Source organism: Bidens hawaiensis, unplaced genomic scaffold (assembly GCF_021521415.1).
Source record: "Bidens hawaiensis isolate Kalapana, Puna unplaced genomic scaffold, B.hawaiensis_p1.1 tig00018849_1, whole genome shotgun sequence".
In the NCBI taxonomy this organism is placed as follows: domain Eukaryota; kingdom Viridiplantae; phylum Streptophyta; class Magnoliopsida; order Asterales; family Asteraceae; genus Bidens; species Bidens hawaiensis.
The window spans coordinates 154,192-182,187 of NW_027492864.1; the positions used below are offsets into that span (position 1 = coordinate 154,192).

General features: G+C 36.2%; 3 protein-coding genes and 1 long non-coding RNA gene across 7 annotated transcripts in view; 2 read left to right on the forward strand and 2 right to left on the reverse strand.

The window, feature by feature from the left end:
* The window catches only part of LOC143557251 (cytochrome c oxidase subunit 5b-1, mitochondrial-like), an 87,494-nt gene extending 65,597 nt beyond the window's left edge, over positions 1-21,897 (reverse strand). The window contains exon 1 of the mRNA XM_077046367.1: positions 21,892-21,897. The gene's annotated coding sequence lies outside the window, so the exon portion shown is untranslated. The remainder of the gene's footprint in view (positions 1-21,891) is intronic.
* On the reverse strand, positions 7,799-9,058 carry LOC143557226 (F-box protein At5g07610-like). Its single transcript, XM_077046345.1, has one exon. The coding sequence runs from the start codon at positions 8,946-8,948 to the stop codon at positions 7,815-7,817; it is 1,134 nt and encodes a 377-aa protein (XP_076902460.1). The 5' UTR covers positions 8,949-9,058; the 3' UTR covers positions 7,799-7,814.
* Positions 17,597-18,955, forward strand: LOC143557227 (uncharacterized). 4 transcript variants are annotated; one of them, XR_013139536.1, is made up of 4 exons: positions 17,603-17,952; positions 18,023-18,152; positions 18,278-18,522; positions 18,611-18,951. It is a non-coding gene; the product is annotated as an uncharacterized LOC143557227 (long non-coding RNA). The 4 variants fall into 4 exon arrangements; XR_013139537.1 differs by having other exon boundaries at positions 17,597-17,656; positions 18,278-18,954; XR_013139538.1 differs by having other exon boundaries at positions 18,272-18,955.
* A 4,895-nt stretch (positions 21,898-26,792) lies between the features above and the next one.
* Positions 26,793-27,996, forward strand: part of LOC143557252 (uncharacterized) — a 28,552-nt gene continuing 27,348 nt past the window's right edge. Inside the window, exon 1 of the mRNA XM_077046368.1 lies at positions 26,793-27,218. Coding sequence (XP_076902483.1) covers positions 26,926-27,218 — 293 coding nt within the window. The 5' untranslated portion in view covers positions 26,793-26,925. The remainder of the gene's footprint in view (positions 27,219-27,996) is intronic.

The following is a 27,996-nucleotide window of genomic DNA, read 5'->3' on the forward strand; positions in this document are numbered from 1 at the left end:
AAAGGATTTGAGTGATTCCTACATTTGGCATTGTCGCCTTGGACACATTAACAAGAATCGTATAAATACTCTCCAAAAGAAAGGTCTTTTGAAAACAAACGAGTTAGGTTCGTTTGATGAGTGTGAATCTTGTATTCAAGGCAAGATGACCAAAGAGCCTTTCAAAGGTACAAATGAAAGGGCTAAGGATTTGTTAGGTATCATACATACGGATGTATGCGGACCTTTCAAGCCAACTAGTAGGAATAGTGAAAGGTACTTCATTACCTTTACCGACGATTTTAGTCGATATGGGTATGTTTATCTAATGAAACACAAACATGAAGCCTTTGAAATGTTCAAAGAATTTCAAAATGAAGTACAAAATCAGCTCGACCGAACAATCAAGGTACTCCGCTCCGATAGAGGAGGCGAATACCTAAGTGATGCTTTTCAAAGTCATCTTAGAGATTGTGGAATTATTTCACAGCTCACTCCTCCTGGAACTCCTCAACATAACGGAGTATCCGAGAGGAGGAATCGAACACTGTTGGACATGGTTCGATCAATAATGGCACGAAGCTCACTACCGCCATCATTTTGGGGATATGTGCTACTCACAGCGGCTCGTATTTTGAATATGGCCCCGACCAAAAAGGTGGATCGAATACCCTATGAAGTGTGGCATGGAAAGGTTCCATCCTTTTCATATTTAAGGGTATGGGGATGCATAGTTTATGTTAAACGTGACACCCCAAATAAACTTGAGGCTCGATCCATCAGGTGTATCTTCATAGGATACCCAAAGGATGATATAGGATATATATTCTATGATCCTAGTGAACAAAAAGTGTTTGTTTCACGCAAAGGATACTTCTTAGAAACTAGGTTCCTTATGGAAGGACCTAGTGAAAAGAGAGTGGAACTTGAAGAGGTTCAAGAATCACTGGATGATACACAGTTGGTCGATACTAGCTTTCAACACGAGGATGTTGAAGATGATCAAATGGTTGATCATACACACGTTGCTCGCAGATCTAATAGGATTAGTCGACCTCCCAAGAAATATGGATTTCTTGTGGATGATTGCTACTTGGTCGATTCGGATGAACCGATCTCCTACAAAGATGCTATGTCACAACCTGATTGTGACAAGTGGCTTGAAGCCATGAGCGCCGAGATGCAATCCATGCACGATAATCAAGTTTGGGAATTGGTTGATCGTCCACTTAACTCCAAACTGGTTGGATGTAAGTGGGTCTTCAAAAGGAAGACCGATATGCATGGAAATTTAGATACTTACAAAGCACGACTTGTAGCAAAAGGTTTCACGCAAACTCAAGGGATTGATTATGATGAAACCTTCTCGCCGGTCGCGATGCTTAAGTCGATTAGGATATTATTTGCCATTGCAGCTCATTTTGATTATGAGATATGGCAAATGGATGTCAAGACCGCTTTTCTAAATGGATATCTTGAGGAAGATGTCCATATGGTTCAGCCTGAAGGTTTTGTCGATCCATCTAATCCAGATAAAGTTTGTAAGTTAAAGAAATCAATCTACGGGTTGAAACAAGCATCACGGATGTGGAATCATCGTTTTAATGAAGAAATCAAAGCGTTTGGTTTCGTCCAAAACAGTGATGAGGCGTGTGTGTATAAATGGGCTAGTGGGAGTATAATCATTTTCCTTATTTTGTATGTCGATGATATACTTTTATTTGGAAATGATATACCAAGTATGGAAAACGTTAAAGCGTGGTTAAGTAGTCGTTTCTCAATTAAGGATCTTGGAGAAGCGACATATATCTTGGGAATAAAGGTCTATAGGGATAGACAAAGGAAATTGATCGGACTCAATCAAAGTGCGTACATTGATAAAATCCTGAAAAGGTTCAGGATGGAAAACTCTAAGAAAGGTTTGGTACCTATTCCTAGAGGAACCGTGTTAAGCTCATCCCAAAGTCCTAGCTCTAAGGAAGAGCAGGATAGGATGAAGCATGTTCCTTATGCTTCTGCAATAGGATCTATTATGTATGCAATGATGTGCACTAGACCGGACGTCTCGTATGCTTTAAGCATAACGAGTAGATACCAGCACAACCCAGGTGACAGTCATTGGATGGCTGTCAAGAATATATTAAAATATCTTAGAAGGACTAAGGATATGTTTTTAATATATGGGTCTGGTGAGGAGGAACTCGTCGTAAAGGGTTACGTGGATGCGAGTTTCCAAACTGACCGAGATGATTCTCGATCACAGTCGGGATATGTCTTCATTTTGAATGGAGGCGCTGTCTCTTGGAAGAGTTCGAAGCAGGATGTTGTCGCGTTATCCACTACAGAATCTGAGTACATCGCCGCTTCAATGGCAGCCCAAGAGGCTGCATGGATGAAAAAGTTCATCATGGATCTAGGGATTATCTCTACCATTCAGGAGCCCCTAGAGATATTCTGTGACAATGAGGGTGCTATTGCACAGATCAAGGAGCCTCGTGCTCATCAGAAAACGAGGCACATTGAGCGCAGATTCAACTACATAAGGGATGAAGTTGAAAAGAGAAAGATATGTATTCATAAAGTTCATACCGATCAAAATATTGCGGACCCACTCACGAAGCTCCTCGATAGGCCAAAGCATGAGGGTCATGTTTGTGCATTAGGACTTCGGTATTCTAGTGAGTGGATTTAATCTGTGTTTAGTGTTTGTATAAGAACGAATATAATGGGTATCTCATGAAAATTAATTATGTTTAATTATTCAATGAGTTATGTTCTATATTTGCATGTTTAATCCATGAATGACTTATGTTGTTCTAAACGTCCGTAGTCGATCATGCTTGTGGGAACAGGCATGAAGGTAAGACTATTATGAACTGGGATTGGTTGATATTCATGTGATGAATATAGGGCATAGGTTTGCCACCAAGGTTTATAAATATTTGTGGGATACAAATATTGGACATGATCCGCTCTCAAGGATCACTGCATAGAGTTAGTGCAACTGATCATAAGTAATCCTTGAGTAAAGGCGAGTATTATTGTGTCCTTTGACCTGAGATGCATATTGGATCTGGTTTTTCATCAAGTCTGATAACTTGACTCTCTTCTTTGTTTTTCGGTAACACGATGACGTAAAAGAAAGAGCTCAGATATCATACGAGATGTCAACAAGGATGTATGCAGTCAAGATGGGATTTGTTCCTCTTATGTGTTGAGAGTTTAGATGTCTAAGGCCTGTTAAGTTAAATCATTGAGAGAATGATCACTCTGTGTCTCTTCGATTTAACAGGACATCTAGTAACAAAGGGATGTAATGATAAGACTTACCTATATCATATCAAGTATGGACTTGAATGGGATGATGTTATTGAATGGCACTTAGTCAAACACACTAGGGATGGTGAACTGTTGTTAGGCGGTATTCACCATTAGCGTTAACTACCTATGAGTCTCGTGCAAGTGGGAGATTGTTGGAATATCGTATGCCCGAGACACGTAATTAGGTTAATGTGGCTAGTTGTGTTTGATCCAAGTCGGGTCATACCCAATAACGAGTTAGACACACACCAATTATGTATTTGTTGAGATATGATCTATAAAACAAATACAGAACACGACACATTCAGAAATCGGGTTTCTGAATAATTACTTGAAAGTGTTAAATAAATTAATTGGTTAATTTATTTATTCAAATAATTATTATTGGAATGATTATTTAACTATGTGTTCTTTTGTAAAAAGGTTTATAAAAGATGGGGTGTTTATATATTTATTTTATACTTTATAAAATAAATAAAATAAAAATAAAAAAAAAAAAAAAAAAAAAAAATAATAATTGGGGCCGGTTTTGGGTGGGCCCCACACCCCATGATTTGGTCAAGATCTTGTCATGCATTTGGTGAATGGTTGTGTGTGAACTTAACTATAAACCTAACACCATGTTGGATGATGGTGTGTAATGATAAAAGATCAAGATCAAGATACATATAATATACTTTCAAGTAAACAAAAACACAACTCTTCCTTTCTTTCTTTCTTTCTTGTTTACGGCCAAAAGAAAAAGGAAGGGCTCGGGTCTCGGGTTTTTCGTGTTCAAGCTTCCTAGCATAGCTCGGTGTGTGTTGGAGGCTCGGGGTATATTCCGTTTGAGGGTTTTCCTTTGAAAGTCTAGCATTCACATCATCATCTTCTTCAACCATCTACTAAACTCTTAAAGGGTTAAGAATGTAAGTGTTTACAAGCTTGATAGTTTAGCTTTTCCGTATCATTTGATCCTTGCTTCGGGTTTCTAGTAAATAGATTATTGGTAATCTTATAACATGAATAAACTAGGTTATTCATGAACATATACATATATAAACACATTGATACATATGTTTAGTTTGTAAATATCACGCTTCCGCCTTAATTGTGACTAGTTAAATGGTTAACTAAGCTTGTTAATTTCATAGAAACCCAACACTTTTATGTTTGGTTTATTTAGTTACAAAGTTAACACCACAACTGATAGCCTCAACTTTTATTAATAACACAATTAACCATTTAACACACAACTTTTTAATGTGATATAATCCTATACATGCACACACAATCTCATAAGTTTTTTAATGTGGTACATAATTCATTCCGACCGAAGTCCTACAGTATGATTGGCGTTGCTTACGGGTTTTTACTCACTCTACATATATATGTCTCCAGCCGCAAAGCACGGGGAACAACCATGCCAACTAGCTTGTGTTATAAAAAGGAGTCAACCTTTTTGTTCACAAAATTGAGGGTTTTTTTCTTTTTTTTTAAATTAATAACAACTTGGTTTAATATCCTAGTATTCACATTCCATTACATGGGTATCAACCCATATAAGCATTGCAACTACCATAATGTGACCCCGAATTAATAACTAATCTTTTCCTAGTCTACTATTGTGTTAATAAGAACAAATTACACAAGCAAGATCAACACAAATCCACAAGTGATGTTAAGTTCAGGAAATTAGTTAATCAAAAACGATATTTTTAAAGGTAAAAAACATACATTGAGTTAATGGACTAATGGGAGAGTAAATTATTAATGAATAAACAACAAAAGTTCACCGTCGTCATCTGATACACACACGGAACAAGGTACAAACCTAGTCGATTCGCTTCACAACTTTTTCCTACAAGACTCATCCTTAAATTGAAGAACATTCCCATTTGATGATGTGTAAGGTTTATATCTATGGTGGGTGGAAGTAAGACATGTAAGGCTATTATAAATCTCTACATAACACTGGATATGTAATAAACACACCTTTATGCTTCTATTGCATTCCATAGACGTAAGATTTGATATATCTTTTGCCTTGTGGAAGAGTATAATTTCATTCAATCATCACTAATTTCTACTTGATTTAATTTGTTTTTGATGACTTTGATTATTTGCTTTTTGATGATAGCTTAAGTTCTCGAGTCAGGTCATGTTCATTTGATTTTAGGGATATTGGTTTTAAATGCTCCTAATTTTTACCCATTGGATGATATCACCTTCAACTTTCGATTTGTTACTAACCACTCCCAACTTTCACATTTATTTGTTTCTAGCACTATGTTAATTTTCTTGCTGACGTGACATTTTTAATACACATGACATGCTTATGTGGAAATACCTTTTAAAATAGATACTGATTCCATATAATATACCACTACCTACCTCCACCGCCTATGGGCGACCACCACCTCCACCAACCATCACTTGCAACACTTAAGTTCAAGCCCTAATTCCATATACCATTACTTTAGAGCCATAAAATTCGTAGTTGTCAAGTCCGAGCTCGAACCTTGTTTTAAAAGTTGGCTTAGGTTCGTCGAATCTTTACGAGTCTTGTATATTATAAGTTTGACATATTTTGAACTTCTATGTATTAATTTCATACTATTTAGTCGTGAACCAAATTTTGGCTCATTTAAGGGTACTACATGAGCTTAAGCTCATTTAAGGTTTGTCTCATAATACAACACAGCTATTAAAAAAACGTATATAAATTAATTAATAAATAATAAACGAACCAACCCAAAGCTTAAATTAACAACTTATTACCTGAGCTTAAGCTTTAGAAAAATAGCTCGAAACAAACTGAGCTTGAGCTCTCATAAGTTGAAACGAGCGGAGCTCAGCTCATTTACACGGCTACTTATTCCTATATCATATCATATACTATGTTGTCTTTTTCACTGCCGACACTTGGAACAAAACGTGGAGCGGCCAGACTCAATACGTATATAAATTTTCATAAACCGAAAGAGGCTAGGATCAAAATTTTCAACGAAAAAAAGTAAATTTACACTAATGAACAAAAAAAATAGTGTGTGTGAGTAACCCTGGACATTGATAAGCTAAGTCCATGGTCTTATTTTATTAAAACTGAAGCTTGTATTCCGTGTCACATATTTACACAATTAACCATTAAATTTCCTTAATTACACAATGAATCCACACCACCTATTTACATATGATACCCTACACCTTCTATAAATTTACACAATTAGCCTCACAACTTTTAATATGAAAACCATCAAATTCTATTAATTACACAATTAACATTTGGTTATATATTTACACAATTAATGCACACCACCTATTTACATATGGTGCACAATTTTGACCTTTGATCTACTTCTCAGGTTTGTTGCTTATTGCAACATTTGGTTAATTTTAAACCCCCTTCTCTTAGTTTGTTTGCAACATTTGTTTAAAACAAGTTTATAACAGTGCTTAGTTTAAAGCTTGAAACTTCTCAGCTTGCTGATAATAAGTTTATATTATGTAGGCATTTTGTTATTGATGATGATGACGAGCTGACCAAACTTGAAGATGGTGCTCTGAATGACTTTGTACTAAAATATAATTTGTAAAGCCGCCAAACCAAGCTGGTTGGTCATAAACCGAACCGAGTATGAGCCTTAACATCGGAGCTGAGGCGCTTGGCTTGTAAGACCTAAGTTCGAGTAGACGCCGCTCGATTCGTTTGGCACAACTCATGAACATCTTTAATGCATATCAAAATTATTTTTGATAGAGCGTTATATATAAAAGAACCCAAAAAGGGGAACTTACAAGAAGCAATAACCTCAATAAGTACAAAACATCGCAAAATTAAATCAAACAAAAAACACCTTACAAAAGGGGGAATTAACAAAACTGAATTTGCACCATTTCTCCCAATCCAGCAACGATCGTCTCCGATTCTTCACCCATGGGTGCGAAGTAATCTTGATCGCGTTTATCACATTGGCCACGGTGAAAACTTCACCATTGAAAATCTTATCACTCATTGCCTTCTAAGTCATCCAACATGTAATTGCTGACAACGCTTGAACCACTCGGCATTCTTCATTGTCTTCTTTATGTACACTTGGATAGCCAAAAATTTCCCAAACTAAGTCAAAACCAACCTGTCTTGGCAACTTTACCCAATCATGTATAACAGACCAAATTACCTTGACAGCCGGGCATTTTACAATCAATTGCGAAGTACATTTTGAATGTAATTTACAAAATGTACAACTTATCTCTCCAACTTCAACGCCCTATACGATAAGGGCCATTTCGTTACAATCCTATTCAAAAGTAATCTCCAAACGAAGCAATTGACTTCAATCAGAACCCATTTTATCCGAACCAAAACAATTTTTTCTAAATGGCCTATTTTGAACAAAAACCATTCTGCAACGTGACCATTTCACTATGTACAAAAAAAAGATATTAACAATAATGGACACAAAAATTGCATAACTTATAAACTAGTATTTAAAACACAATCAAACATCTGTTCAAAACATCATAACTGTCTTTTAGAAAGAACTTAAGGTTTCAGTGTATCGATGAAATCCCGGTGAACATTCAAGAAAGATGTCCGGAAGACTAAATATCTGTTTAAAACTCTTGTGATGAACATTGTATGTTATAACCTTTTGATTAATTTTGAGCACCATAAATGTATCTTCTTCGTCTTCGCCTCTAACCACATCAACGACTTTGAAATTATAATCACCTGACAGATAGACCATCTCTGGAAAAGCATCTGGAAGTTCATCAAGCTCGACTCGATACTTCACAAACCACCTCGAATAATCTCTCAACATCTCATACACATTCACGCGCAAACGTTTTCCTTCACGAATATTATAAACTATTAAATGTAAATGACCTCTAGACTCCCCAAAGTACATTGTCAATATTTCATAAGACATCAACCCCTCTGGCAAAGGCAACTTCCGCAACAATTCGCTATCGGTTTTAAAACACCAAAGTTCACAATTAAAATTAAAGGGAGAGGGAAAAGAGGCCCAATGAATAGCTCCATTCCAGTAAACCGCGTGTCCGAAAGCAGGCACAATCCCAGGTAAACATTCAATAGAAACCCTCCATTCCCTTGTTTCAGACGAGTAGATTTGAATCTGAAACTTCTTCCCATGCGGGTCTAAAGCGCGAATACAAACAACTTCGTAGCGGACTGTCTGGTGAAATGCGAGAGCCATAAAACAGATGGTTTTACGAACATTTTCGCCTCCTCGGAGCGGTGGGATGATTGCCAGTTGTTTGGTGGTGGGATTAAATACATAATATTTACTATCACCTAGAAGATGGCTACAACAAAGTAGTAAGCCATTACAATGTTGCATGATGATAACACGTGGACGGTTAAAGTAGAACTCGAGACTACGAAAAGGAGGAGTGCTTCGGTTTTCGACATTAAACGGAATATATATACCGCGAGCAAAAAGGCCAGGGGTTTTTGAAAGGTTATCGTAGCGGTGGGCGAAATGTGTGTGAGTTAAAAGCGATCGCCAGTGTCTAGATACGGATTTGAAACGAAGGATGGAGGTAACTGGGAGACGGATAAGGATTTCGGTTAAAAGGTCATCGTTGGAACCAACTAATGATTCGGGTTGAGTGGACTTGGTTTTGGATCTGGTGTTCACCATTTTTGAGAGTGTTGAAGCACACAATTAGGGTTTCATCGTGAAGATATATATTGAATTCGTACGGTCGTGGCAGGAGAGAAAGTGGGCCAGGCCCAAAGTCAGAGACCTCAATTGTTTTGAAGCCGTTTTCTCAAATCGCAAATATAGGAGTTAGGACTATTGGAGGAATTCATTAGGGTGATATGTCTAATAAGATAAACTAAAATGAGTATTATATGGTATGTGATGCAATATTATGTTAGAGAAAACATCAAATAAAAAGTTTGATTATAATAAGAAAGTTAGGACGAAGGATATTTTTGTCTAATACTTTAATATTGAAAACACACTTAATTTAATTTCAAAAACCCATTTAAATTTTCACTTATCTCCTACAACCACCACCGCCCACCGCCACCACCTTGCCGGAAAAGTCTTCGGAAATTTCGTCGGAAAATAAAAACACTATGAAAACCACAATGAAAAAGACACAATGTAAAAAACACAATGAAATAAACACTATGAAAATAAAAACACAATGACAAAAGTACAATGAAAAACACAATTAAATTATACAATGTAAAAAACACAATGCAAAAAACACTATGAAAATATAAAACACATTTATATAACACAATTTTGGTAAAACACAATTTGTAAAAACCCATGAATTTTTTTTTATTTTTATATAGCAATATGGTACTCATATAAAAGATAAAAAAACACTCGTTATTATGGTGAAATTGTTTTGAAAAAAAAATGTCGTATAAAAAAGTTATGGACGTTTTAAAATGATGGAGACATTTGACATTTGCCTTACATGTGGAAAGAGAAAGTTAACAAATGTGTTATCCATATTATGCCCTTACCCTTGTTTTACACTTGATGATCTCTCTAATCTAATATCAACCATTCAATTTTAAAATGAATGGACAAGATTATTTTCTATCCTTCTTAGGATAACTAATCTTCTTATTATAACTCAACCCTATTATGTTACGGTACATTGGTATGTTATTAACTTATTATGTTATGGTATGTTGTTTTACTTTTTGTTTATTTAGTTACAAACTGTATGGGGCAAACGAGCCGAGCCACTCATTAGTTACTCAACATCGGCTCGTGAAAAAGCTCGATCGAGCCGAGCCTGACTCTGAGCTCAAGTCTAAAAATAAGCCCGTTTAATATACAAGCCCGACCTTCACTTGTCGAGCTCGAACCAGCTCGCAAGTCTCAACAAGTTTACGCTCAAATCGAATTTACGCTCAAATCATACGACCTGTATGTTTGAAAAACCGTGCTTGGAAAACGCTAAACTCAACATTCAATTACACTCAAAACCCAATCGTATTATGTAAGCCTTTATAGGGCATGTTTGGTACACAATGGAGGACATGAAAATTGATTAAGAAAAGTCTTTTTACATTTACTGTTCTTTAATTTTAGAGAGGAGATTAGCCGATCTCTGTAATTGAATTAATTCGCAAACATGCTCAATCGTAAAACTATTAATTTGAGTGTGATTCCATTTTGAGCGTTAATTTTAAAATGTAATTGACTTAATACACTCAAATCCGATTACTCTAAAAACAAAAAAAAACATAACAAGATCAAGACAAATCCACAAGTGATGTTAAATTCAGGAACTTAGTTAATAAAAAAAGATGTTTTAGAGGTAATAAACATACATTGAGGTAATGGGAGAGTAACTTAATGAATAAACAAAACAAGTTCACCGTTGTCATCTGATACATGCATGGAACAAGGTACAAACCTAGTCTATTCGCTTCGCAAAATTTTCCTACTAAACGCGTCCTTAAATTGAAGAACAATCCCATTTGACCATGTGCAAGCTTTATATATGTGGTGGGCGGAAGTAAGGGATGTAAGGTTATGATGAATCTCTACAAAAAAGGAAGAGGGCTTTGGTTTTCGACATTAAACGGAACATATATATTGCGAGCAAAAAGACCGGGAGATTTTGAAAGGTAATTATCATACCGGTGGGTGAAATGTCTGAGTCAAAAGCGATCACAAGTGTTTAGATACGGATTTGAAGTGAAGGATGGAGGTAACAGGGAGTACGATAAGGATTTCGGTTAAAAGGTCATCGTTGGAAACAACTAATAATTCAGATTGAGTCAATAGATGCACAAAGCACAATATAAACTAATGACAAACTTATGAACCTGATCTTGGTAAAGTTCATCCTAATTAATGTAACATATTCGTTTGCTATGCTCTAGATAAAGCAAAGCAGCTTCACAATTCATTGCAGCAAAGACACAAGTATCTGAATTACGTGTCAGACAATTTGATATAAATTCTGTAAAACTTGGAGCAACACCAACTTGAAGGACCCGAATGACTAATACAAAAAGTGTAAGGGTGGTACGGAAGATCTCAAGGGGCGGTCTAGTGGAGATCCAAAGTTCAGGGACCAAGTTGAATAACTTGGTGTCATAGTTATCTTTTATTTATTATTAAATAAATTAGAAGTTTAGTTTAATTATGTTTCCTAGTTTGAGTAGGATTAGAATTGTTGGTGTTATATAAACTCATCAAAAGGTTTATTTCTAGTAGAGTAGAGAGGGTAGAAAGTATTTTGTCCTTGTTTCTTATTAATGAAAAGAGTCGCATAAACGTTTTATGCAAAATCGTGTTTGGTGTTCTTGATTCACTTGTCTAAAGTTTAACAAGTGGTATCAGAGCCTAACGACCCAGGCTCGTGTTTCCGATCGGTGGCAAGTCTTGATTGTGGTGGTAGTTTCAATCAAAGGCACGAGACGCCAAGAAACCTATCGTTGTTAAGGTTCCGATCGAAGGTTTTAAAAGAAACTGATCGTATGCAATAAACGGTTCAAATTCGCTACGAGGAGAAGACCGGAGGCTACTTGAAGGTTGATTGAGAGCCATCGCAGGTACGTATTTGAAGTGAGGAAAGAGTCCGGAAATTTTGGAAAGTTCAGTCCATCATTCTGGTTGTTCGATCGAAGCCTAAGTAAAGAAAAGTTTAGTTTTCTATTTGTGTGGTTCCTATCGAACAAAGAAAAAAAGAAGAATTGCCATTCAAAAAGAGAAAATTGTGATGAGAGTTATCCTACTGCGCGCGCACAAATACGTGAATTAAAGATTCACACAAGTCAAAACTCAAAACCATAAAACTCGTTCGCAAAGAAAATAAAGAGGAAAGCAAATTTGGGAGTTCAAGTAATTTTCTCTGTCGTCTAGAAGAAACAAGATTTTAGTGTGTATTAATTATTTGTCTTCTTGTGAGATATTATCTCCAACTAGCACTAATTGATTTTATATCGATTAAGTTCAAAACTTAAAATTCCATAATATTTTGTGTCGACAAGAAGAACAAATCCTCGAACATTGAATTCGAAACGATGACAGAATTTCAAGTTGTAGGGGGAATCAGAAAGTTGAATCAGAGTAACTACAAACAATGGTCGACGTGCATTAAATTGTATCTTCAAGGTCAAGATCTTTGGCAGGTAACGAACGGTACCGAGACGAGACAGCCTGCAAACGATATTAACGGTAGTATCGGAAAGTGGCGGGTGAAAGCGGCTCGGGCGATGTTTATCATCAAGACAACGGTAGATGATGATGTTCTTGATCACATTCAAGATCTCGAATACCCAAAGCAAGTGTGGGATACGCTAGAGACCTTATTCACGAAGAAGAATGATGTTCGATTGCAGTTAGTCGAAGGTGAGTTAATGACGATTTCCCAAGGTGATCTTCCAATTTCACAATATTTTTGTAAAGTTAGGAATTTGTGTCGCAAGATTGGAGAACTCGATCCACAGTCTCGGGTTAGCGATGCTCGTTTGAAGCGGATACTCATCCACGGTTTAAGGCCGAAGTATTGTAGTTTTGTTACCGCTATTCAAGGGTGGGCGACCCAACCGAGTATAACCGAGTTAGAGAATATTCTTGCCGGACAAGAAGCCTTAGCAAAACAGTTAGCCGGTGTGTCGATTAAAACCGAGAGCGAAGCCTTGTATGTCGGAAGGAAGGAAAAGCATCGGTTTAGTAAAAATCATAACCGTTATGGCGAGAAAGGTAAGAGTAAATATCGGGAGAACGAGAAACGTGACCGACCCAAGAAGAGAGAATGGAATCGGAAGGGTCGGGTTGAAAACTGTGAAGAAGATTCATCAGACGAAGAGAACCGAGACAAGGAATCAAGGTACCAACCAAAGCAGTTTCCGTTTAGATGCCATAAATGTGGACAAAAAGGGCATATGACAAAATACTGTCGAGAACCTAAGGAGGAAGGTAATGCAGCTGTTGTTAGAGAAGAACCGTGGGATGTGGAGGCTAATATGGCCAAGGTTCAAGGAAAATACACAGTTGACACCGATTCAAACCGAACTTGGTAAATGAATGGTTTGAAGAAGCCTCCTGTTGGTGGACAGATCAGGAAGTAGTGCCAGAGTCAAATCCGTTAAAGGTAACCATGGAATCATCTATTGTTATTTTGAATCTGTATGATGAGGAAATCATGGTTGAAGAAGAAAATACTGTTAATCAAGACGTAACCATGACAGTAACCGAACAAGATGAGAGAGAAACCGTGTTGGAAGAAGTGCACGAGGTGATAGTTCCGTCTCATGTTACGGGTTTTCATGAATTAATTGAAGAGGTTGAAGTTCAACAAACCAACAAGGTTGATGTTGGAGTTTGCATGAGGTTCATGAGAGTTGGTCGAGAGGAAGCATGCATCAAGTGAACAAACAAATGAAGGAGTTAAGTTCGAGAGGGAGCATGCATCAAGTGAAGATGGAAGAATTGCTTTAAGTACCATGATAGTTGGTCATGAAGTTAAGAAAGCAAAAGTCGTTTCCTATATGAAATTGGGTGATGTAGTTCTAAACATTGATAATCTCGAAGCGAGCTCAACTGTCAATAGGAAAAAGAATCCCGCGGGTAGTGTTATAAAGTCGAATCCAAGAATCAAGCTCAAGGAAGTGCGAGCGTTACAAGGTGTGAAGGATCTGGGAGGAACAATGAAATTTGGTATTGAGAGGGTCTGTAAAACTTGGAGCAACACCAACTTGAAAGACCCGAATGACTAATACGAAAAGTGTAAGGGTGGTACGGAAGATCACAAGGGGCGGTCTGGTGGAGATCCAAAGTTCAGGGACCAAGTTGAATAACTTGGTGTCATAGTTATCTTTTATTTATTATTAAATAAATTAGAAGTTTAGTTTAATTATGTTTCCTAGTTTGAGTAGGATTAGAATTGTTGGTGTTATTATAAACCCATCAAAAGGTTTATTTCTAGTAGAGTAGAGAGAGTAGAAAGTATTTTGTCCTTGTTTCTTATTAATGAAAAGAGTCGCATAAACGTTTTATGCAAAATCGTGTTTAGTGTTCTTGATTCACTTGTCTAAAGTTTAACAATTCATCTCCTTATAATGGACTGTGTTTTGAAACAGATTATGTGATATTTAATAATCAAAGTCAAACAACTGAACTTAATGAAAGTGTATGGATGTACAAATTAACACAAGCAGATTAATATTGGAGAACACTTCAATTGCATAATTTATAAACATATACTTTTAACAAACAACCAACCTTATTATCTTTTAGATAGAAGTTAAGGTTTTCGGCGACGCCCCCACCGACATGAATAGTTTCAAAGAAACTGAAAGGGAGACTAGAATAGAGCTTAAATATCTGTTTAAAACTCTTATCATGAACATTGTATGTTATAATCTCTTCATAAGTAGTTATTACCATGAATGTATCTTTTTCTTCTTGGCCTCTAACCAAATCAATAATTCTAAACTTACGATAACCAAACGGACAGACTTTCCTCAGGAAATCGGCTGAAAGTGCATCAAGCTCTAGTCGATACTTGACAAACCACCCCGAATGATCCCTCAACATCTCGTACACATTAAAACTCTTTTCTTCACGATCCACGTTTAATATCAAATGTAGATGACCTTTAGATTCCCCAAAATACATCGCCCATACTTCACAACACATCACCCCCTCCGGCAAGGGCAATGCTTGTAATTGCTCATCATCTATTTTAAAGTACAAGTGACTACCGTTGGTATGAATGGGAGTCCATTGAATAGCTCCATTCCCGTAAATCCCTTTGCGAAGTAGATATCCACGCGCAGAGAAAGATTCTATTACATTTCCTTGTTTCGTCGAGATAAAGTTTATTTTTTTTAAATTAATCTTATATCAAGGACTTCTCGTCGAGGTAGCCCTACAATAATCATATTAAATTAACCCTATCTCGACGACATGCTCTCGATATATGGTGACCAAAATTTAAAAAAAAAAGTTTTTTTATTTACCGGATTTTTTCAACCAAATTATCAAAATTGCCAAAACTAATAAAAGTACAATAAATATCAAAATAATAAAAAGACAAAAAGAACATACATCTTATACAAGCGTTCTCAAAATAACCAAAAGTATAGAGTTTTATACATACATGAAGTTGACAGAATCCTCTTTTGATCATGAGTATCGACATCCATCTAATACGATAAAATAAATAAAGTTATATATGTTATGAACAAGCATGCATACTGTTGGAAGTAATTTCCAACTTAATAGGTCCGTCACATGTAGGTGACCTGTTGGACCTATTGGGCCTATAGAATTCATTAATGTTGTAATGGGTTTATGGGGTTACAATTAGGGTTTATTATATTTGGTAATGTCATGACTAGCAAGTCAGGTTAGTCTATATAAACATGTCATGATTAGACATTATAGAGTGTGTGGTGTGAGATGCAACCGAGTTAAGGTTCATCTAGAGACACACACGAGATGTAACCGAGTTAGGGTTCATCTGGATGTAACCGAGTTAGGGTTCATCAAGAATTAAACCGAGTTAGGGTTTGAGAGATTTGTAATCAGTTTTTAGAGTTATATTTTCTGATTAATATAAACGAGAGTTATTCGTTTAATTCGTGTGTTGATTATCGATACGGGACTTGAATTGGTATCAGAGCGGTTACGCTCTTGGTGTTTATCGATCAAAGTCGTGATTGATAAGAAGGAGGCCGCAGACTCAAGTCGTCGGTTAAAGTTGTGATTGATAAGGAGGGTTCGGTTAAGTCGTGATCGAGGCAAGGGTCATCGACGGGCTGAGATTTGGTGACCGTAAGACGTCGGCGTTATTTTCTGTTTGGCGCAGCTATTGTAAGAACAAGAAGGTTACTTCAATAGATATTGTTGTTGGCTTTGTGATTAATTACAAAAGGTCACAAAAGTCAAAAGAGGGGTGCTGGGTGTTGCATAGCTCACGATCAAAAGAAAAAAAAGAACAAGGTGTTTTATTATTTTTTACAAAGAATTCAAACGGAAAAAAAACAAGTGGTTTGATTTCTTTTTTTTATTAGTTCAACAAGTTTGGGTTGAACATTGATTGTTTTATTTGGGTTGAACGAGTAGGTTCGAGTCAGAGTTCGTTTTTATACGGGTTAGACGAGTTATGTTTTAACCATGATTTTGATTTGAAAGATGTACTCGTGTTTTGGTTCGGGAACAAAAGAAGATCAAGAAAAATTGATGTTCGCTCGATTAGATGACCGGAATCATAGCCAGATGAGTGGATATGCGAATTCATTCGACCGAGTGAATGGTCTAAACCGGGTAACAGAGGTAGTCGAGTTCGGGGGAGCCGAAGAACACATCTATGGATCAAGAGAAGTTCCGGGGAGGTCAAGACCGACATGAAAAGGACCAATATGGTTGTGAAAACCGAGAAGGTCAAGATCATGGGTGAAATCAAACGGGGCAGAAGAGACATGCTCGGAGTTGAATAGCCACCTATTTCAAGTCGGAAATTAGGGGATGATTGTTGGAAGTAATTTCCAACTTAATAGGCCCGTCACATGTAGGTGACCGGTTGGACCTATTGGGCCTATAGAATTCATTAACGTTGTAATGAGTTTATGGGATTACAATTAGGGTTTATTATATTTGGTAATGTCTTGACTAGCAAGTTAGGTAAGTCTATATAAACATGTCATGATTAGACATTATAGAGTGTGTGGTGTGAGATGCAACCGAGTTAGGGTTCATCTAGAGACACACACGAGATGTAACCGAGTTAGGGTTTATCTGGATGTAAAACCGAGTTAGGGTTCATCAAGAGTCAAACCGAGTTAGGGTTTGAGAGATTTGTAATCAGTTTTTAGAGTTATATTTTCTGATTAATATAAACGAGTTATTCGTTTAATTCATGTGTTGATTATCGATACGGGACTTAACATACCTAATTATATATATAAAATGGTTTAGAGGTAAAACACTTACTTGATTTTTAATGGCGAGAAATTTAATGGATTGACTATAGTTTAGATATAGAGATGATTAGAGCATAAGTCTATATGTAAAGTACGTTAATGTCTCGAAAACATACAAAGGCATACATACTAGTCAAACAAATTTAAATTTATATTATAATTAAAAGGCATATCTTAGTATATGCATTTCAGTTCACGCTTCTCAAATTTCAACCACGTATAGGGCACGTGTTCCTCATTTGTTTACAAAAATATACAGATGTAAAAAGATGAAACAGGAAGAAGCATGTGATGTGCTCCGGCGGACGAGCACGCAAAAACTGACGTGACCTTGGCCTACTTCTGTAACTATAAGAAGTTGTTGCTGTGGTGTTCCGTCGGAGTTCGGTTTTGCTTGCTTTGCCTACAATAGGATGGTGGTCAGGCAATGTAATTTTGATTAATTGATTCGCAAATTCAATATATTTATTTTGTGTGTTTTGATATAATACTAACAATCAGTGCCTCGGTAGTTCTTTTTTTCATTTCACTTTGTTAACATGCTTATACACTTATTCAAAAACTGGATCCTAAAAGTGAAGGCAGGGGTTTACTACACTTTAAAACCGATTTGATGTAGATAATAATTTGTTCTTTCTCAAAATCTGTTTCTCCTTTAGTTGTTGTTGAATTCATTGTTTGGTTTTTATTGTCTCTGATTCACGCAGGTGTCATTTCATCCTGAGGTAGAGCAATTCTTTTATATTATTTATGTTTCGGTTCTCCTTTATTTATTGTTTCTTTCTTTTGTTTCAGATAAACGAAAAAGTTTATTACCAGTTCTTATATTTATGACAACAACAGAAACAACATGATATGATAGGCTACTGACTTTGACCGAAGTCAAGACATAACTGGAAAAACAATGAACAAGCTACTGCAAGAGGTTAGTTTTTCTGGTTCAATCCCACTTTTGGATAATCATTTGCTAGCATTTTTATTTTGTATGCATTATCAATGTAATATTCAGGCATAACTACATGTGACGGGAAGTAACTGTTGTAGCTGCAGAATAATTTCGATCGTTACGGGAAGTAACTGTTGTCATCCGGGATCGACATTGAGTCGGAGTAGAAGAAAAGGGGGCGTCCAAGAACTGTTGTCATCCGGGATCAACATTGAGCCGGAGTAGAAGATAAGGGGGCGTCCAAGAAAGCTTGGAGAATTAAACAAGTCGTGGGTGTGATGTTCTTGAAATGTCTGACCACTTTCTCCTACTTCCCCTAAATCAATCCGCCTCTACCCGATTGCATATGGTAATCCTCCTCCGTCACACCCTAACTAAATCATTTTCTTCTGGTATAATTAATGTGATTGTGATATTGTTTTCTAATTTCTTTGTAGAAAGGCAACCATTATGTGTGCTACCCTTGAAGAAATCAAAGTTGAGAAAACTCGGATAAAAATGAATGTTGTAAGTTAATTAATAAAATCTATGCAGTTCTTTAACTTCCTTATGTATTAGGAAATAAGGTGAATGGATAACACGAATACTTGAGAGATTAAAATAGACGATCTTAATTCCATGAAAGAGGAATGCATTTGGTGAATACGGATGCACGAGTGAAGGAAGTTCGTGTCATGAATTGGACGATTCAACGCCTACCTGTTGTGTTACAAGGAACTAGACAGACCAAGTTTATTATTTCATTACTTTAGCAATTTGAGCTGATGTAATCGATGACAAGAAAGCGACTTGGTAGAAACAAAAATAATTGTATTATCAGATTATGGTTCTATAATGAAGCCAGCATACAATTAATTTTTTGTGTTTATATAATAACTTTGTTATGATGAACATGTAATGTAAAATCGACCTGTTTCATGGTTTAATGCGTTGCGGCGCAACGCCCGCGGGTCACAATACTTGTTTATGGCAAAATTACATCCTAAATCTATTTCAAACATACCAGTCAAACATATAATTAAAACTAAATTGGGTATATAGTTCAAACAAAGATGCACAAATAAAACAACTGTGTGGCACTAAATTTGTGAATCGAGACTGACATCGGTAATAGAGTTGGGAAACATCAGAAAGTAGCTACGTCGACGAAGGTGAAACGGGTGGTGGTGAAGGTTAGCAACTATGGCGGAGGTGGGACGAGCGATGGTGAAAGTTATCGTCGGCTGCGGACGCGGGCTTAGCAGTGGCACAAACTAAGTTTGGAAGAGTGGAGGTGTGACTTTGAAACAAACTGGAAAAGAAATTAGAATATATAGCTAGACCTTATAGCGAGGACTTTTCGTCGATATAAGCCAATATTAAAATATTGAAATTTTATTGACGCGGCTAAATTTCCCTCCACACCAGCAAACTTAGTACCGAGGACATATCGTCGCTCTATGTCAATTTCATTATTTTATATTTAATTATTTATCACTCAGTATTATAAAATAAATGAAAAAAAATCATTTTACCTATAGAGATGACATTTAGCCACTATAGGCTATTTTTGTTGAGATAGAATTCTTATACATCTCTTTCTAATATGTAATAAGTCATGCTAATTTAATATATGATGTTGTCTTTTTATGTCATTTATAATGAACCATCTTATCATCTTTTGTTAGAATTCGTTATTTCATTAAAAAAATATAATTATTACTTATATCATTAGGTGCACCTTTTTCGTGATTATGAAGAAATCGCGTGAAAATGGACCACGTATTTGTATGAATATTCCATTAGAAAATATAATTTGAACTCATTAAACTATTTAATTTGATAAAATATAGGGTTTTTTTTATTTAATCATCTTATTTCTATAGTTTAATTATATTTCTTTTTAATTTCCTGTACATAACACGGGTTTGCGTTAATAAAAAAAACACAAGAAGATTGATGACCATCGTTTGAGTCAATCAAAAACCTAATTATTCTAAATAGTTAGAGCAAGTAGGGTATCGTATCACAAGGAGTATGTGGTCAATGTATTCGCTTAACCGATTTTTAATTATGAAGTGAATGATTTTTAGTGCTGATCACACAAGCAAATAGTTTAGTTTAGAATTAAGCAATTAGCAAATGAACAAGTTTCAATCAGTTAACAAGAGCAAATCACACCCGGGACTTCAAGTATGTAACTAACAGTAATCTCATGCAACCTAACAGATTAATCATTAACGGCTAACTATACACTGATCAACTAGACAAAACCTTAGGCAACAATAATCGCTTTACACACGGCACTGGTTATCAAACAGTCCCTGCCACTGTGACTCAGTTAAGGGCAATTATATGCTTTGTCGTATTCAACCTAATCAAACAACCCTATGATCAATTATTATAGCAACTAGTAACTAATCGTTCAGATCAACGTAAACCTAAACCGATTGAACACACAGAAATACCAAACATCAATAACCATAGATTAACCATAAATAATTATATTTAAACGTTCTTAGTCACATGAGAAAACTGAAAGCAATACAAACTTTACATCCCGGATATGATTCGAAGAGGATTAGCCTCTCATGGTAGCCATTAGATCTTCAATTGATGATTGGAATCCGTTAGGCATCGATCGAATGATGTTTGTTGGTGTTTCATAGCTCCCAAAATCGTCCCAAGATGTTCCAAAACGGCCAAGAGAAGTTCTCCCCGAGTTAGGGTTTATTATTCCTTTTTATACCCTAAAAAACTCGTAAGTTCACTTCACATGTCAGTACCCGGCGTAAGTTACTCCCTACCCGGCGTAAGCTACGCCGGGTCTTGTTTTCCTACGCCAAAACCCCACTGTTTTATAAGTTGCTTACGCCCTTTATGTCAGGTCCTGGAGTAAGTTACGCCAGGACCAGAGTAACTTACGCTGAGACCTAAAATTCCATATTTTCATCTTGTTTCCAATCTAACGCTTGTATAACATGCTGAGGCTCAATTCTCCACATTGATTAGCTTTCGTTTACTCTACGATCATCCCAAGACTTCATCCCATGCTCGTACAAGTCCCAATTTAGCGTATTTATCATTCAATGACCTGAAATCCAATAATACACGTATGAAGTATCGATAGTTCTAGAATAAACAGTTAAAACTAAATAATAAACGAACTAAAACATATACAAATTAACCGACCATCACATCCCCACACTTATATTTTGCTTGCCCTCAAGCAAAACTCTAAAGCAAACATCGACCTCCATTATAGGTATGTAGATTATCGCCATTAATACTAGTAAGGTTTAAGGTCATACCCAGTTTCCCAGACTAACACTGTTTATGATTGACATCTCACAAATACAGTTAAATGCTATAATAAAAACAATAGAGCCGCCCAGACGAGTGTACTTTGTTTCTGGTTAAGGCATACATGTTCATACCCCTCACACTATCAACACTCCTCTCGGTTTAATATCTGGACTAGCAAAAGATGTGCCAGTATATGTCTCTGCCCTCAAAAACCAGATATGAGTTACAACTTAATAAGCTTGCAGGCCAGTCTCATCTCCACCCATTACCCACCGGTTGCATAAAGACTCGGACTAGGGTTTTGCTGAGGGTTAGGTTGGGTGCGGAATAGGCATATTTAGTGACTAAGGTGAATGAAACCCAGTTTACAAATACACACACAATTAATCAAAGATAAACAGACTGCTAATTACATAATTGAATAAGAACTGACTTTCTTTTTGACTTTTTGCTGATTTTTTTTTTACCAATAGATAATACACTAAAGCAAATAATTATACAACTCTGACAAACACATATTTACAACTAAACCGAGACATACGTACATTGTGTACTATGCTCAACAACTGACTATATACAACTCGATAACGAACTGGATTTCATCACACACGGTTAAAATATAATGAAGGCCAAGGCTGAAATGGTGTGTAATGTCTGGTTTAGCAAATAAACAGGAATGAGGTCCAAACGGGCTCCTAGGGGGATAATGTCGGGTAAGGAAATTTATTTAATGGAGGAAAAGTGTATGTAAAGGTTTTCTAAAGTCCTAATCTCCATACAGGTGGTGGTATTAAGATCTCGATAAGCATGTGACAAGCAAGTTCTAACTCTGTAAAACATACCGGTTTCCCTCAATCAATGGTATAAGACATGTTTTATATCTATTATATAATATGTGTATTAAGTATAGGGGGCCATCTCACAATATGTCTGGAATAATGGGCTGCCGATATGAAACATGTATACTCGTCCCCTTGACTCGTTATCCCCGCCTAAACGACCCCATTTTCAACTTCTCGTAATAAAAACATTTATGAGTAAGACTAATGAGACGTTGAAAAACCAACCATGACCAGAAACCTATGACTTGGCATTAATGGCAATAATTAACAGTTAACAACTTTGGTTTCTGAACACTCTTCGAGGTACTATCGAGCTAAAAATTTTCAAATTTTCCCCATCCCCACACTTGAGGTTTACATTGTCCTCAATGTAAGAATACTTAACATTATCCTCAAAGTTAAAAAAATGATAGAACGATTAATACACATTTGAGGGACGGGGTTGAAATTGACTTTTTGACTATTAAGCAATTTTAAAATTTCGGGGCTTATGTGAGGCGGTTCTACTAACAATTATACAATTACACTTTTAACGTTTAAACTAATAGAAACAAAATTAAATTATGAAACTGAAATCACCTGATATCAACGTAACTGGAGAAGGACCAGTCGGCTCGTGAACTCTAAAAAACACTCGTGTACTCTCGTTTCATCCAATTACCATACTGACAATCGAACCTGCAAAATCTTGAGATGTGTAGAAGTAAGCTTCTCACAAGTGTAAGACATAGGTCTTTTAAGAGTTATGAAAATGAATATTTGTTAATTTTATTAAAACAATTACCGAGCCAAATTAATTCGTTTCATAATAAAATCTGTTAAGTTAGTTAAAAACGTTAAAAGACCTAACTCACTTTCGTAGGAATCACGATTGCATTTAGCGTATGCAACAAGCCCTGTAAATCCCCCGGTAGCCCGGGAGGACGAGTGGGGTCTCGTGAGGGTTTATAGTGAACTACACCCACAAAGTTCGGTTACAACATAATATACACGTATCTGGATTAACCACAGCAAAATGAACATGAAAGCACACTAGGTCTTGTGGTGCGGTATCCCCACACTTAACTTTTGCTATGATGGTACGCTTGAAATACAATTAGTAATATAAAAAATGCAAACTAAATATATATATATATATATTCACAAAATGTACAAATACCACCCTTTTGACAATTTTATGACATTCAAGGTGGGCGTCTGGCCTGCCCCTGTGCAGCCTTCTCGTTACATGCACGCTCCTCAAGAGATTCCTCCCAGCCTTTTGGCACGCTATGATCCTGCCATTTTTCATTTACTTCTGGCGTTTCTTTACCTCTTTCTTTTTCCTTGGTCGGTTACCTTTCTCTTCCAACTTCTCACTCTGTAGTTTCTCAAATCCCCTCTTATCTATCCTGTCAATCACAAAACATTCCTCTTTTCTACGATCCTTGTCCAAGGATACACACTTGTCAACAAGAGGGTTAGTAGAATTTTCAAACAATAATAACCGTTTATCACGGTCTCCACACTTGATTCCCAAAACCCCCTTAGCACAATCAATTACCGCATGTGCTGTGGCGAGGAATGGCCTACCCAATATGACTTGTGGTTGTGTATTATTCCCACATTTAGCATAGTCAAGTACAAGAAAGTCAACTGGGTAGAAAAATTCCTCCACCTGAACCATTACATTAGTCACCATGCCCCGGGGAAGTGTATGAGTTTGGTCCGCCAACACCACGATGGTGTTTACCATTTCTAATGGGACAAATTCATACTGATCATATAAACATCCGGGAATGATACTAACACATGCTCCAAGATCTAGAAGTGCCTGATCAGTTTTAAATTTCCCAATTTGAATTGATAAAAGCGGCACTACTGGGTCTTGGAGTTTACTTGAGGTGGTATTATTCTCCACCTCCTCATCTCTCATGTTGGTCAATTTACCATTTAAACATTTTTCACATGTGCAATTTTCACAAAAAGACATTTCATATGTTTTTGGTTCTAATTCATTTTGGAAAATTGATTCATTTTGACCGACACTATCACTCTCACCACTAATATCTTCCACCACCTCCTCAACAAACTGCGGTGGTGAATCCACTTCAACACTAGAAATTTCAAAATGAGGTAAAAGACTTACAGCATTGATGTGCACATTGTTTCCCTTCTTGGGAACTGGTAACTAATCGTTCAGATCAACGTAAACCTAAACCGATTGAGTACATAGAAATACCAAACATAAATAACCATAGATTAACCATAAATAATTATATTTAAACGTTCTTAGTCACATGAGAAAACTGAAAGCAATACAAACTTTACATCCCGGATATGATTCGAAGAGGATTAGCCTCTCATGGTAGCCATTAGATCTTCAATTGATGATTGGAATCCGTTAGGCATCGATCAATGATGTTTGTTGGTGTTTCCTAGCTCCCAAAATCGTCCCAAGATGTTCCAAAACGGCCAAGAGAAGTTCTCCCCGAGTTAGGGTTTATTGTTCCTTTTTATACCCTAAAAAACTCGTAAGTTCACGTCACATGTCAGTACCCGGCGTAAGTTACTCCCTACCCGGCGTAAGCTACGCCGGGTCTTGTTTTCCTACGCCAAACCCCACTGTTTTATAAGTTGCTTACGCCCTTTATGTCAGGTCCTGGAGTAAGTTACGCCAGGACCAGAGTAATTTACTATGAGACCTAAAATTTCATATTTTCGTCTTGTTTCCAATCTAACGCTTGTATAACATGCTGAGGCTCAATTCTCCACATTGATTAGCTTCCGTTTACTCTCCGATCATCCCAAGACTTAATCCCATGCTCGTACAAGTCCCAATTTAGCGTATTTATCATTCAATGACCTGAAATCCAATAATACACGTATGAAGTATCGATAGTTCTAGAATAAACAGTTAAAACTAAATAATAAATGAACTAAAACATATACAAAATAACCGACCATCACATCCCCACACTTATATTTTGCTTGCCCTCAAGCAAAACTCTAAAGCAAACATCGACCTCTATCATAGGTATGTAGATTATCGCCATTAATACTAGTAAGGTTTAAACCACAAGGTGTCAAATTTCATGGGTTTTCAGTATCGGTGCGGTCCTATAAGTTTTTATGTATATTTTTAATATTTTGAATTGCGAACTTCTCGTTAGAAATTAGGCAGACTACCGGCAAGAAGCTAGGAGAAAGCTGAAAACAACCAAATTTACATAAATAAACTTTAAATTACATCAATTATGTCACTCCAAACTATGAAATTTAGACCAGTCTTTTATGCACAAGGAAGAATCCTTTTAAATGTCTTCGACTATTTTACCATTGTAAACTACGAGACGTATGACAGTTATTTCACGGCTTACCGTTTCTTCTTCTCTCGCTAAACATTGTTTACGAATACTTATATGGTTCATATGATTTTCTAGTTATATAATGAACACGCCTTTATACTTCTATTCATAATGTGTTCTATATATAAAGAAAATGCCTATTGGATTTTAATAATCAAACCTTTTCACCATTGGTCGGCGCTGAGCCGAGTTTTGAAAATATACCACAACAATCATAACTTTCAAACTATTGGAAGACAACAAGCTTTTCATTAACGAGGTTAGATCTCGTTAGTTTTTGCTGACCTGGAACTGGCGAACTGCTTACATGGATTTTTTTTATTTCTTATTTTTTATTTAGTATTACGTGAATTAACTGGGCAATACTAAATAAAAAATAAAAATTAAAAAAAATCCATGTAAGCGGTTCCACGTCATCTAAAACTAACGAGATCTAACCCCGTTAGTGAAAAACTTTTTGCCGGCCAATAGTTTGAAAGTTGAGACTGTTGTGGTATATTTTCAAAGTCAGCTCAGCGCCGGCCAACGATGCAAAGTTTGGATTACTAAAATCCAATAAACCTAAAGAAAATGGTCTATTATAAACGGGTCCACGTCACTCACAGGCCATAGCAGTTCACATATAGCCTATCTATAATATATATAAACGAAACTTTAAAAGCTCTCGATCTGATTGCTCCCTACATTTTCTCAAGCCAAAAGATTGTATTATTTGTAAATTGAGACTTCTTATGCATTTAACCCGAATTCACGGGTATGAGTCTCACCAAACCCAGATAATCCTTAAACGGGTTATAACATCTCATTAAATCAAAAATTATTCTCACTAAATATTTGATATGAAAATCTTATAAAATAGGGATATACTAAAAATTAATATATGATTTTTTTAAAAATATATTATTGATAATTAAAAAACAATTTTCTAGTAAAAAAATAAGTGGGTCATGGGTCCCACCAAACCTATATATCTTTTAAACGGGTATAACATCTCATTTATTTGTAAAATTTTTTCATCATCAAATTCAAAGTATATTATTTAACTTTCTTACAATAAATAAAATTAAAAATAAACTATATATAAATATTAGAAACGAATAATATAAAATAACCCTCTAATACGGGGGATAAAAGCTAGTAAATTTATAAATCACAAGTCAAAATATTTATTCTAGATAACAAGCAATTCAAAGATAATCGATTTAACAAAATAATAAGAATAAAAATTCTTATATATAGAACTGAAGAAAACAGTTTACATATACAAGTAACTACACAATGGAGTTGCTATATCTTCTCTGCTCAATCATCTCCAACACTCTTATCTCCTTCACTCTCTCCCTCTTCCTACCCTTCCGTCGTCTCTTCGGACACTTGCTGGTCGACAATGCAACCAATTCGGTCTCACTTTACGAAGGCACTCTTTGGCACGAACGTCGTCGTCCAGTTCACCATTCGTTTAAGTACTCTGTCCGTTACGCTTTCATTGACCTTGATCTCGCGCCTCATCCTCCACCAAATCATCTTTCACCTCAACAAGCTCGCAGTATCGCACACACCAATGGACCCGTGTAAGTGTACGTTTAATTATTATTCAAGCATTACTAATTCTACTAACTAGCTTCTAAACCATTATTGGTGTAGATTTCTGTTGACAATTCCTCCTAGTGTTGGATATGAACAAAATCCATTGAGTGTGTATTATTGCTATGATCTTGAAGTCTCAACTAGATGCTTAAAGAAATGCATTGCTGAGGTATGTAGTTTAGTTATATAATATTATATCTTTGAAAGACAGTTTTCTTTTACTTCTTAAGACTCGAACCCCGGCCCTTTAGGTGTTTAAGAGACTTTGTCTCTATCACTGGGTCAGGGCCGGCTCAACGATTTTGGAGACCTAAAGCTTACTAAATTGTTGGGGGTCTTTTTCAAAATGATCTGATATAAACCCTCCTCCTTTACACGGGCTTGAGACCAGCAATAATAAACTAAAAGAGATTATAGTTTGCGGAGTTAAAAAATTTTTTTGGTTATTAATTGTTGTTGTTATTATTATTATTATTAATTTTGTATATAAATAAACTTACACAAAACTTACTTTTCTTAACCCTAGATAAAATAATAATATCATTAATTCATTATTTACTTAACATAAAAGATGAAGTAGACGTTCAAAACAGAGAACATAAGTAATATATAATTATTATATTTTTAAAAAATGTGGGCCCAAAAATAGTGGAGGCCTCAAGCTTGGGCTTAGGCTCCATATATTATCCAGCCGGCCCTGAGTCAATAACCCATGAGGTTTCGTTATATGCATAACTTCACATTTTTCTAAACCACGTGCAC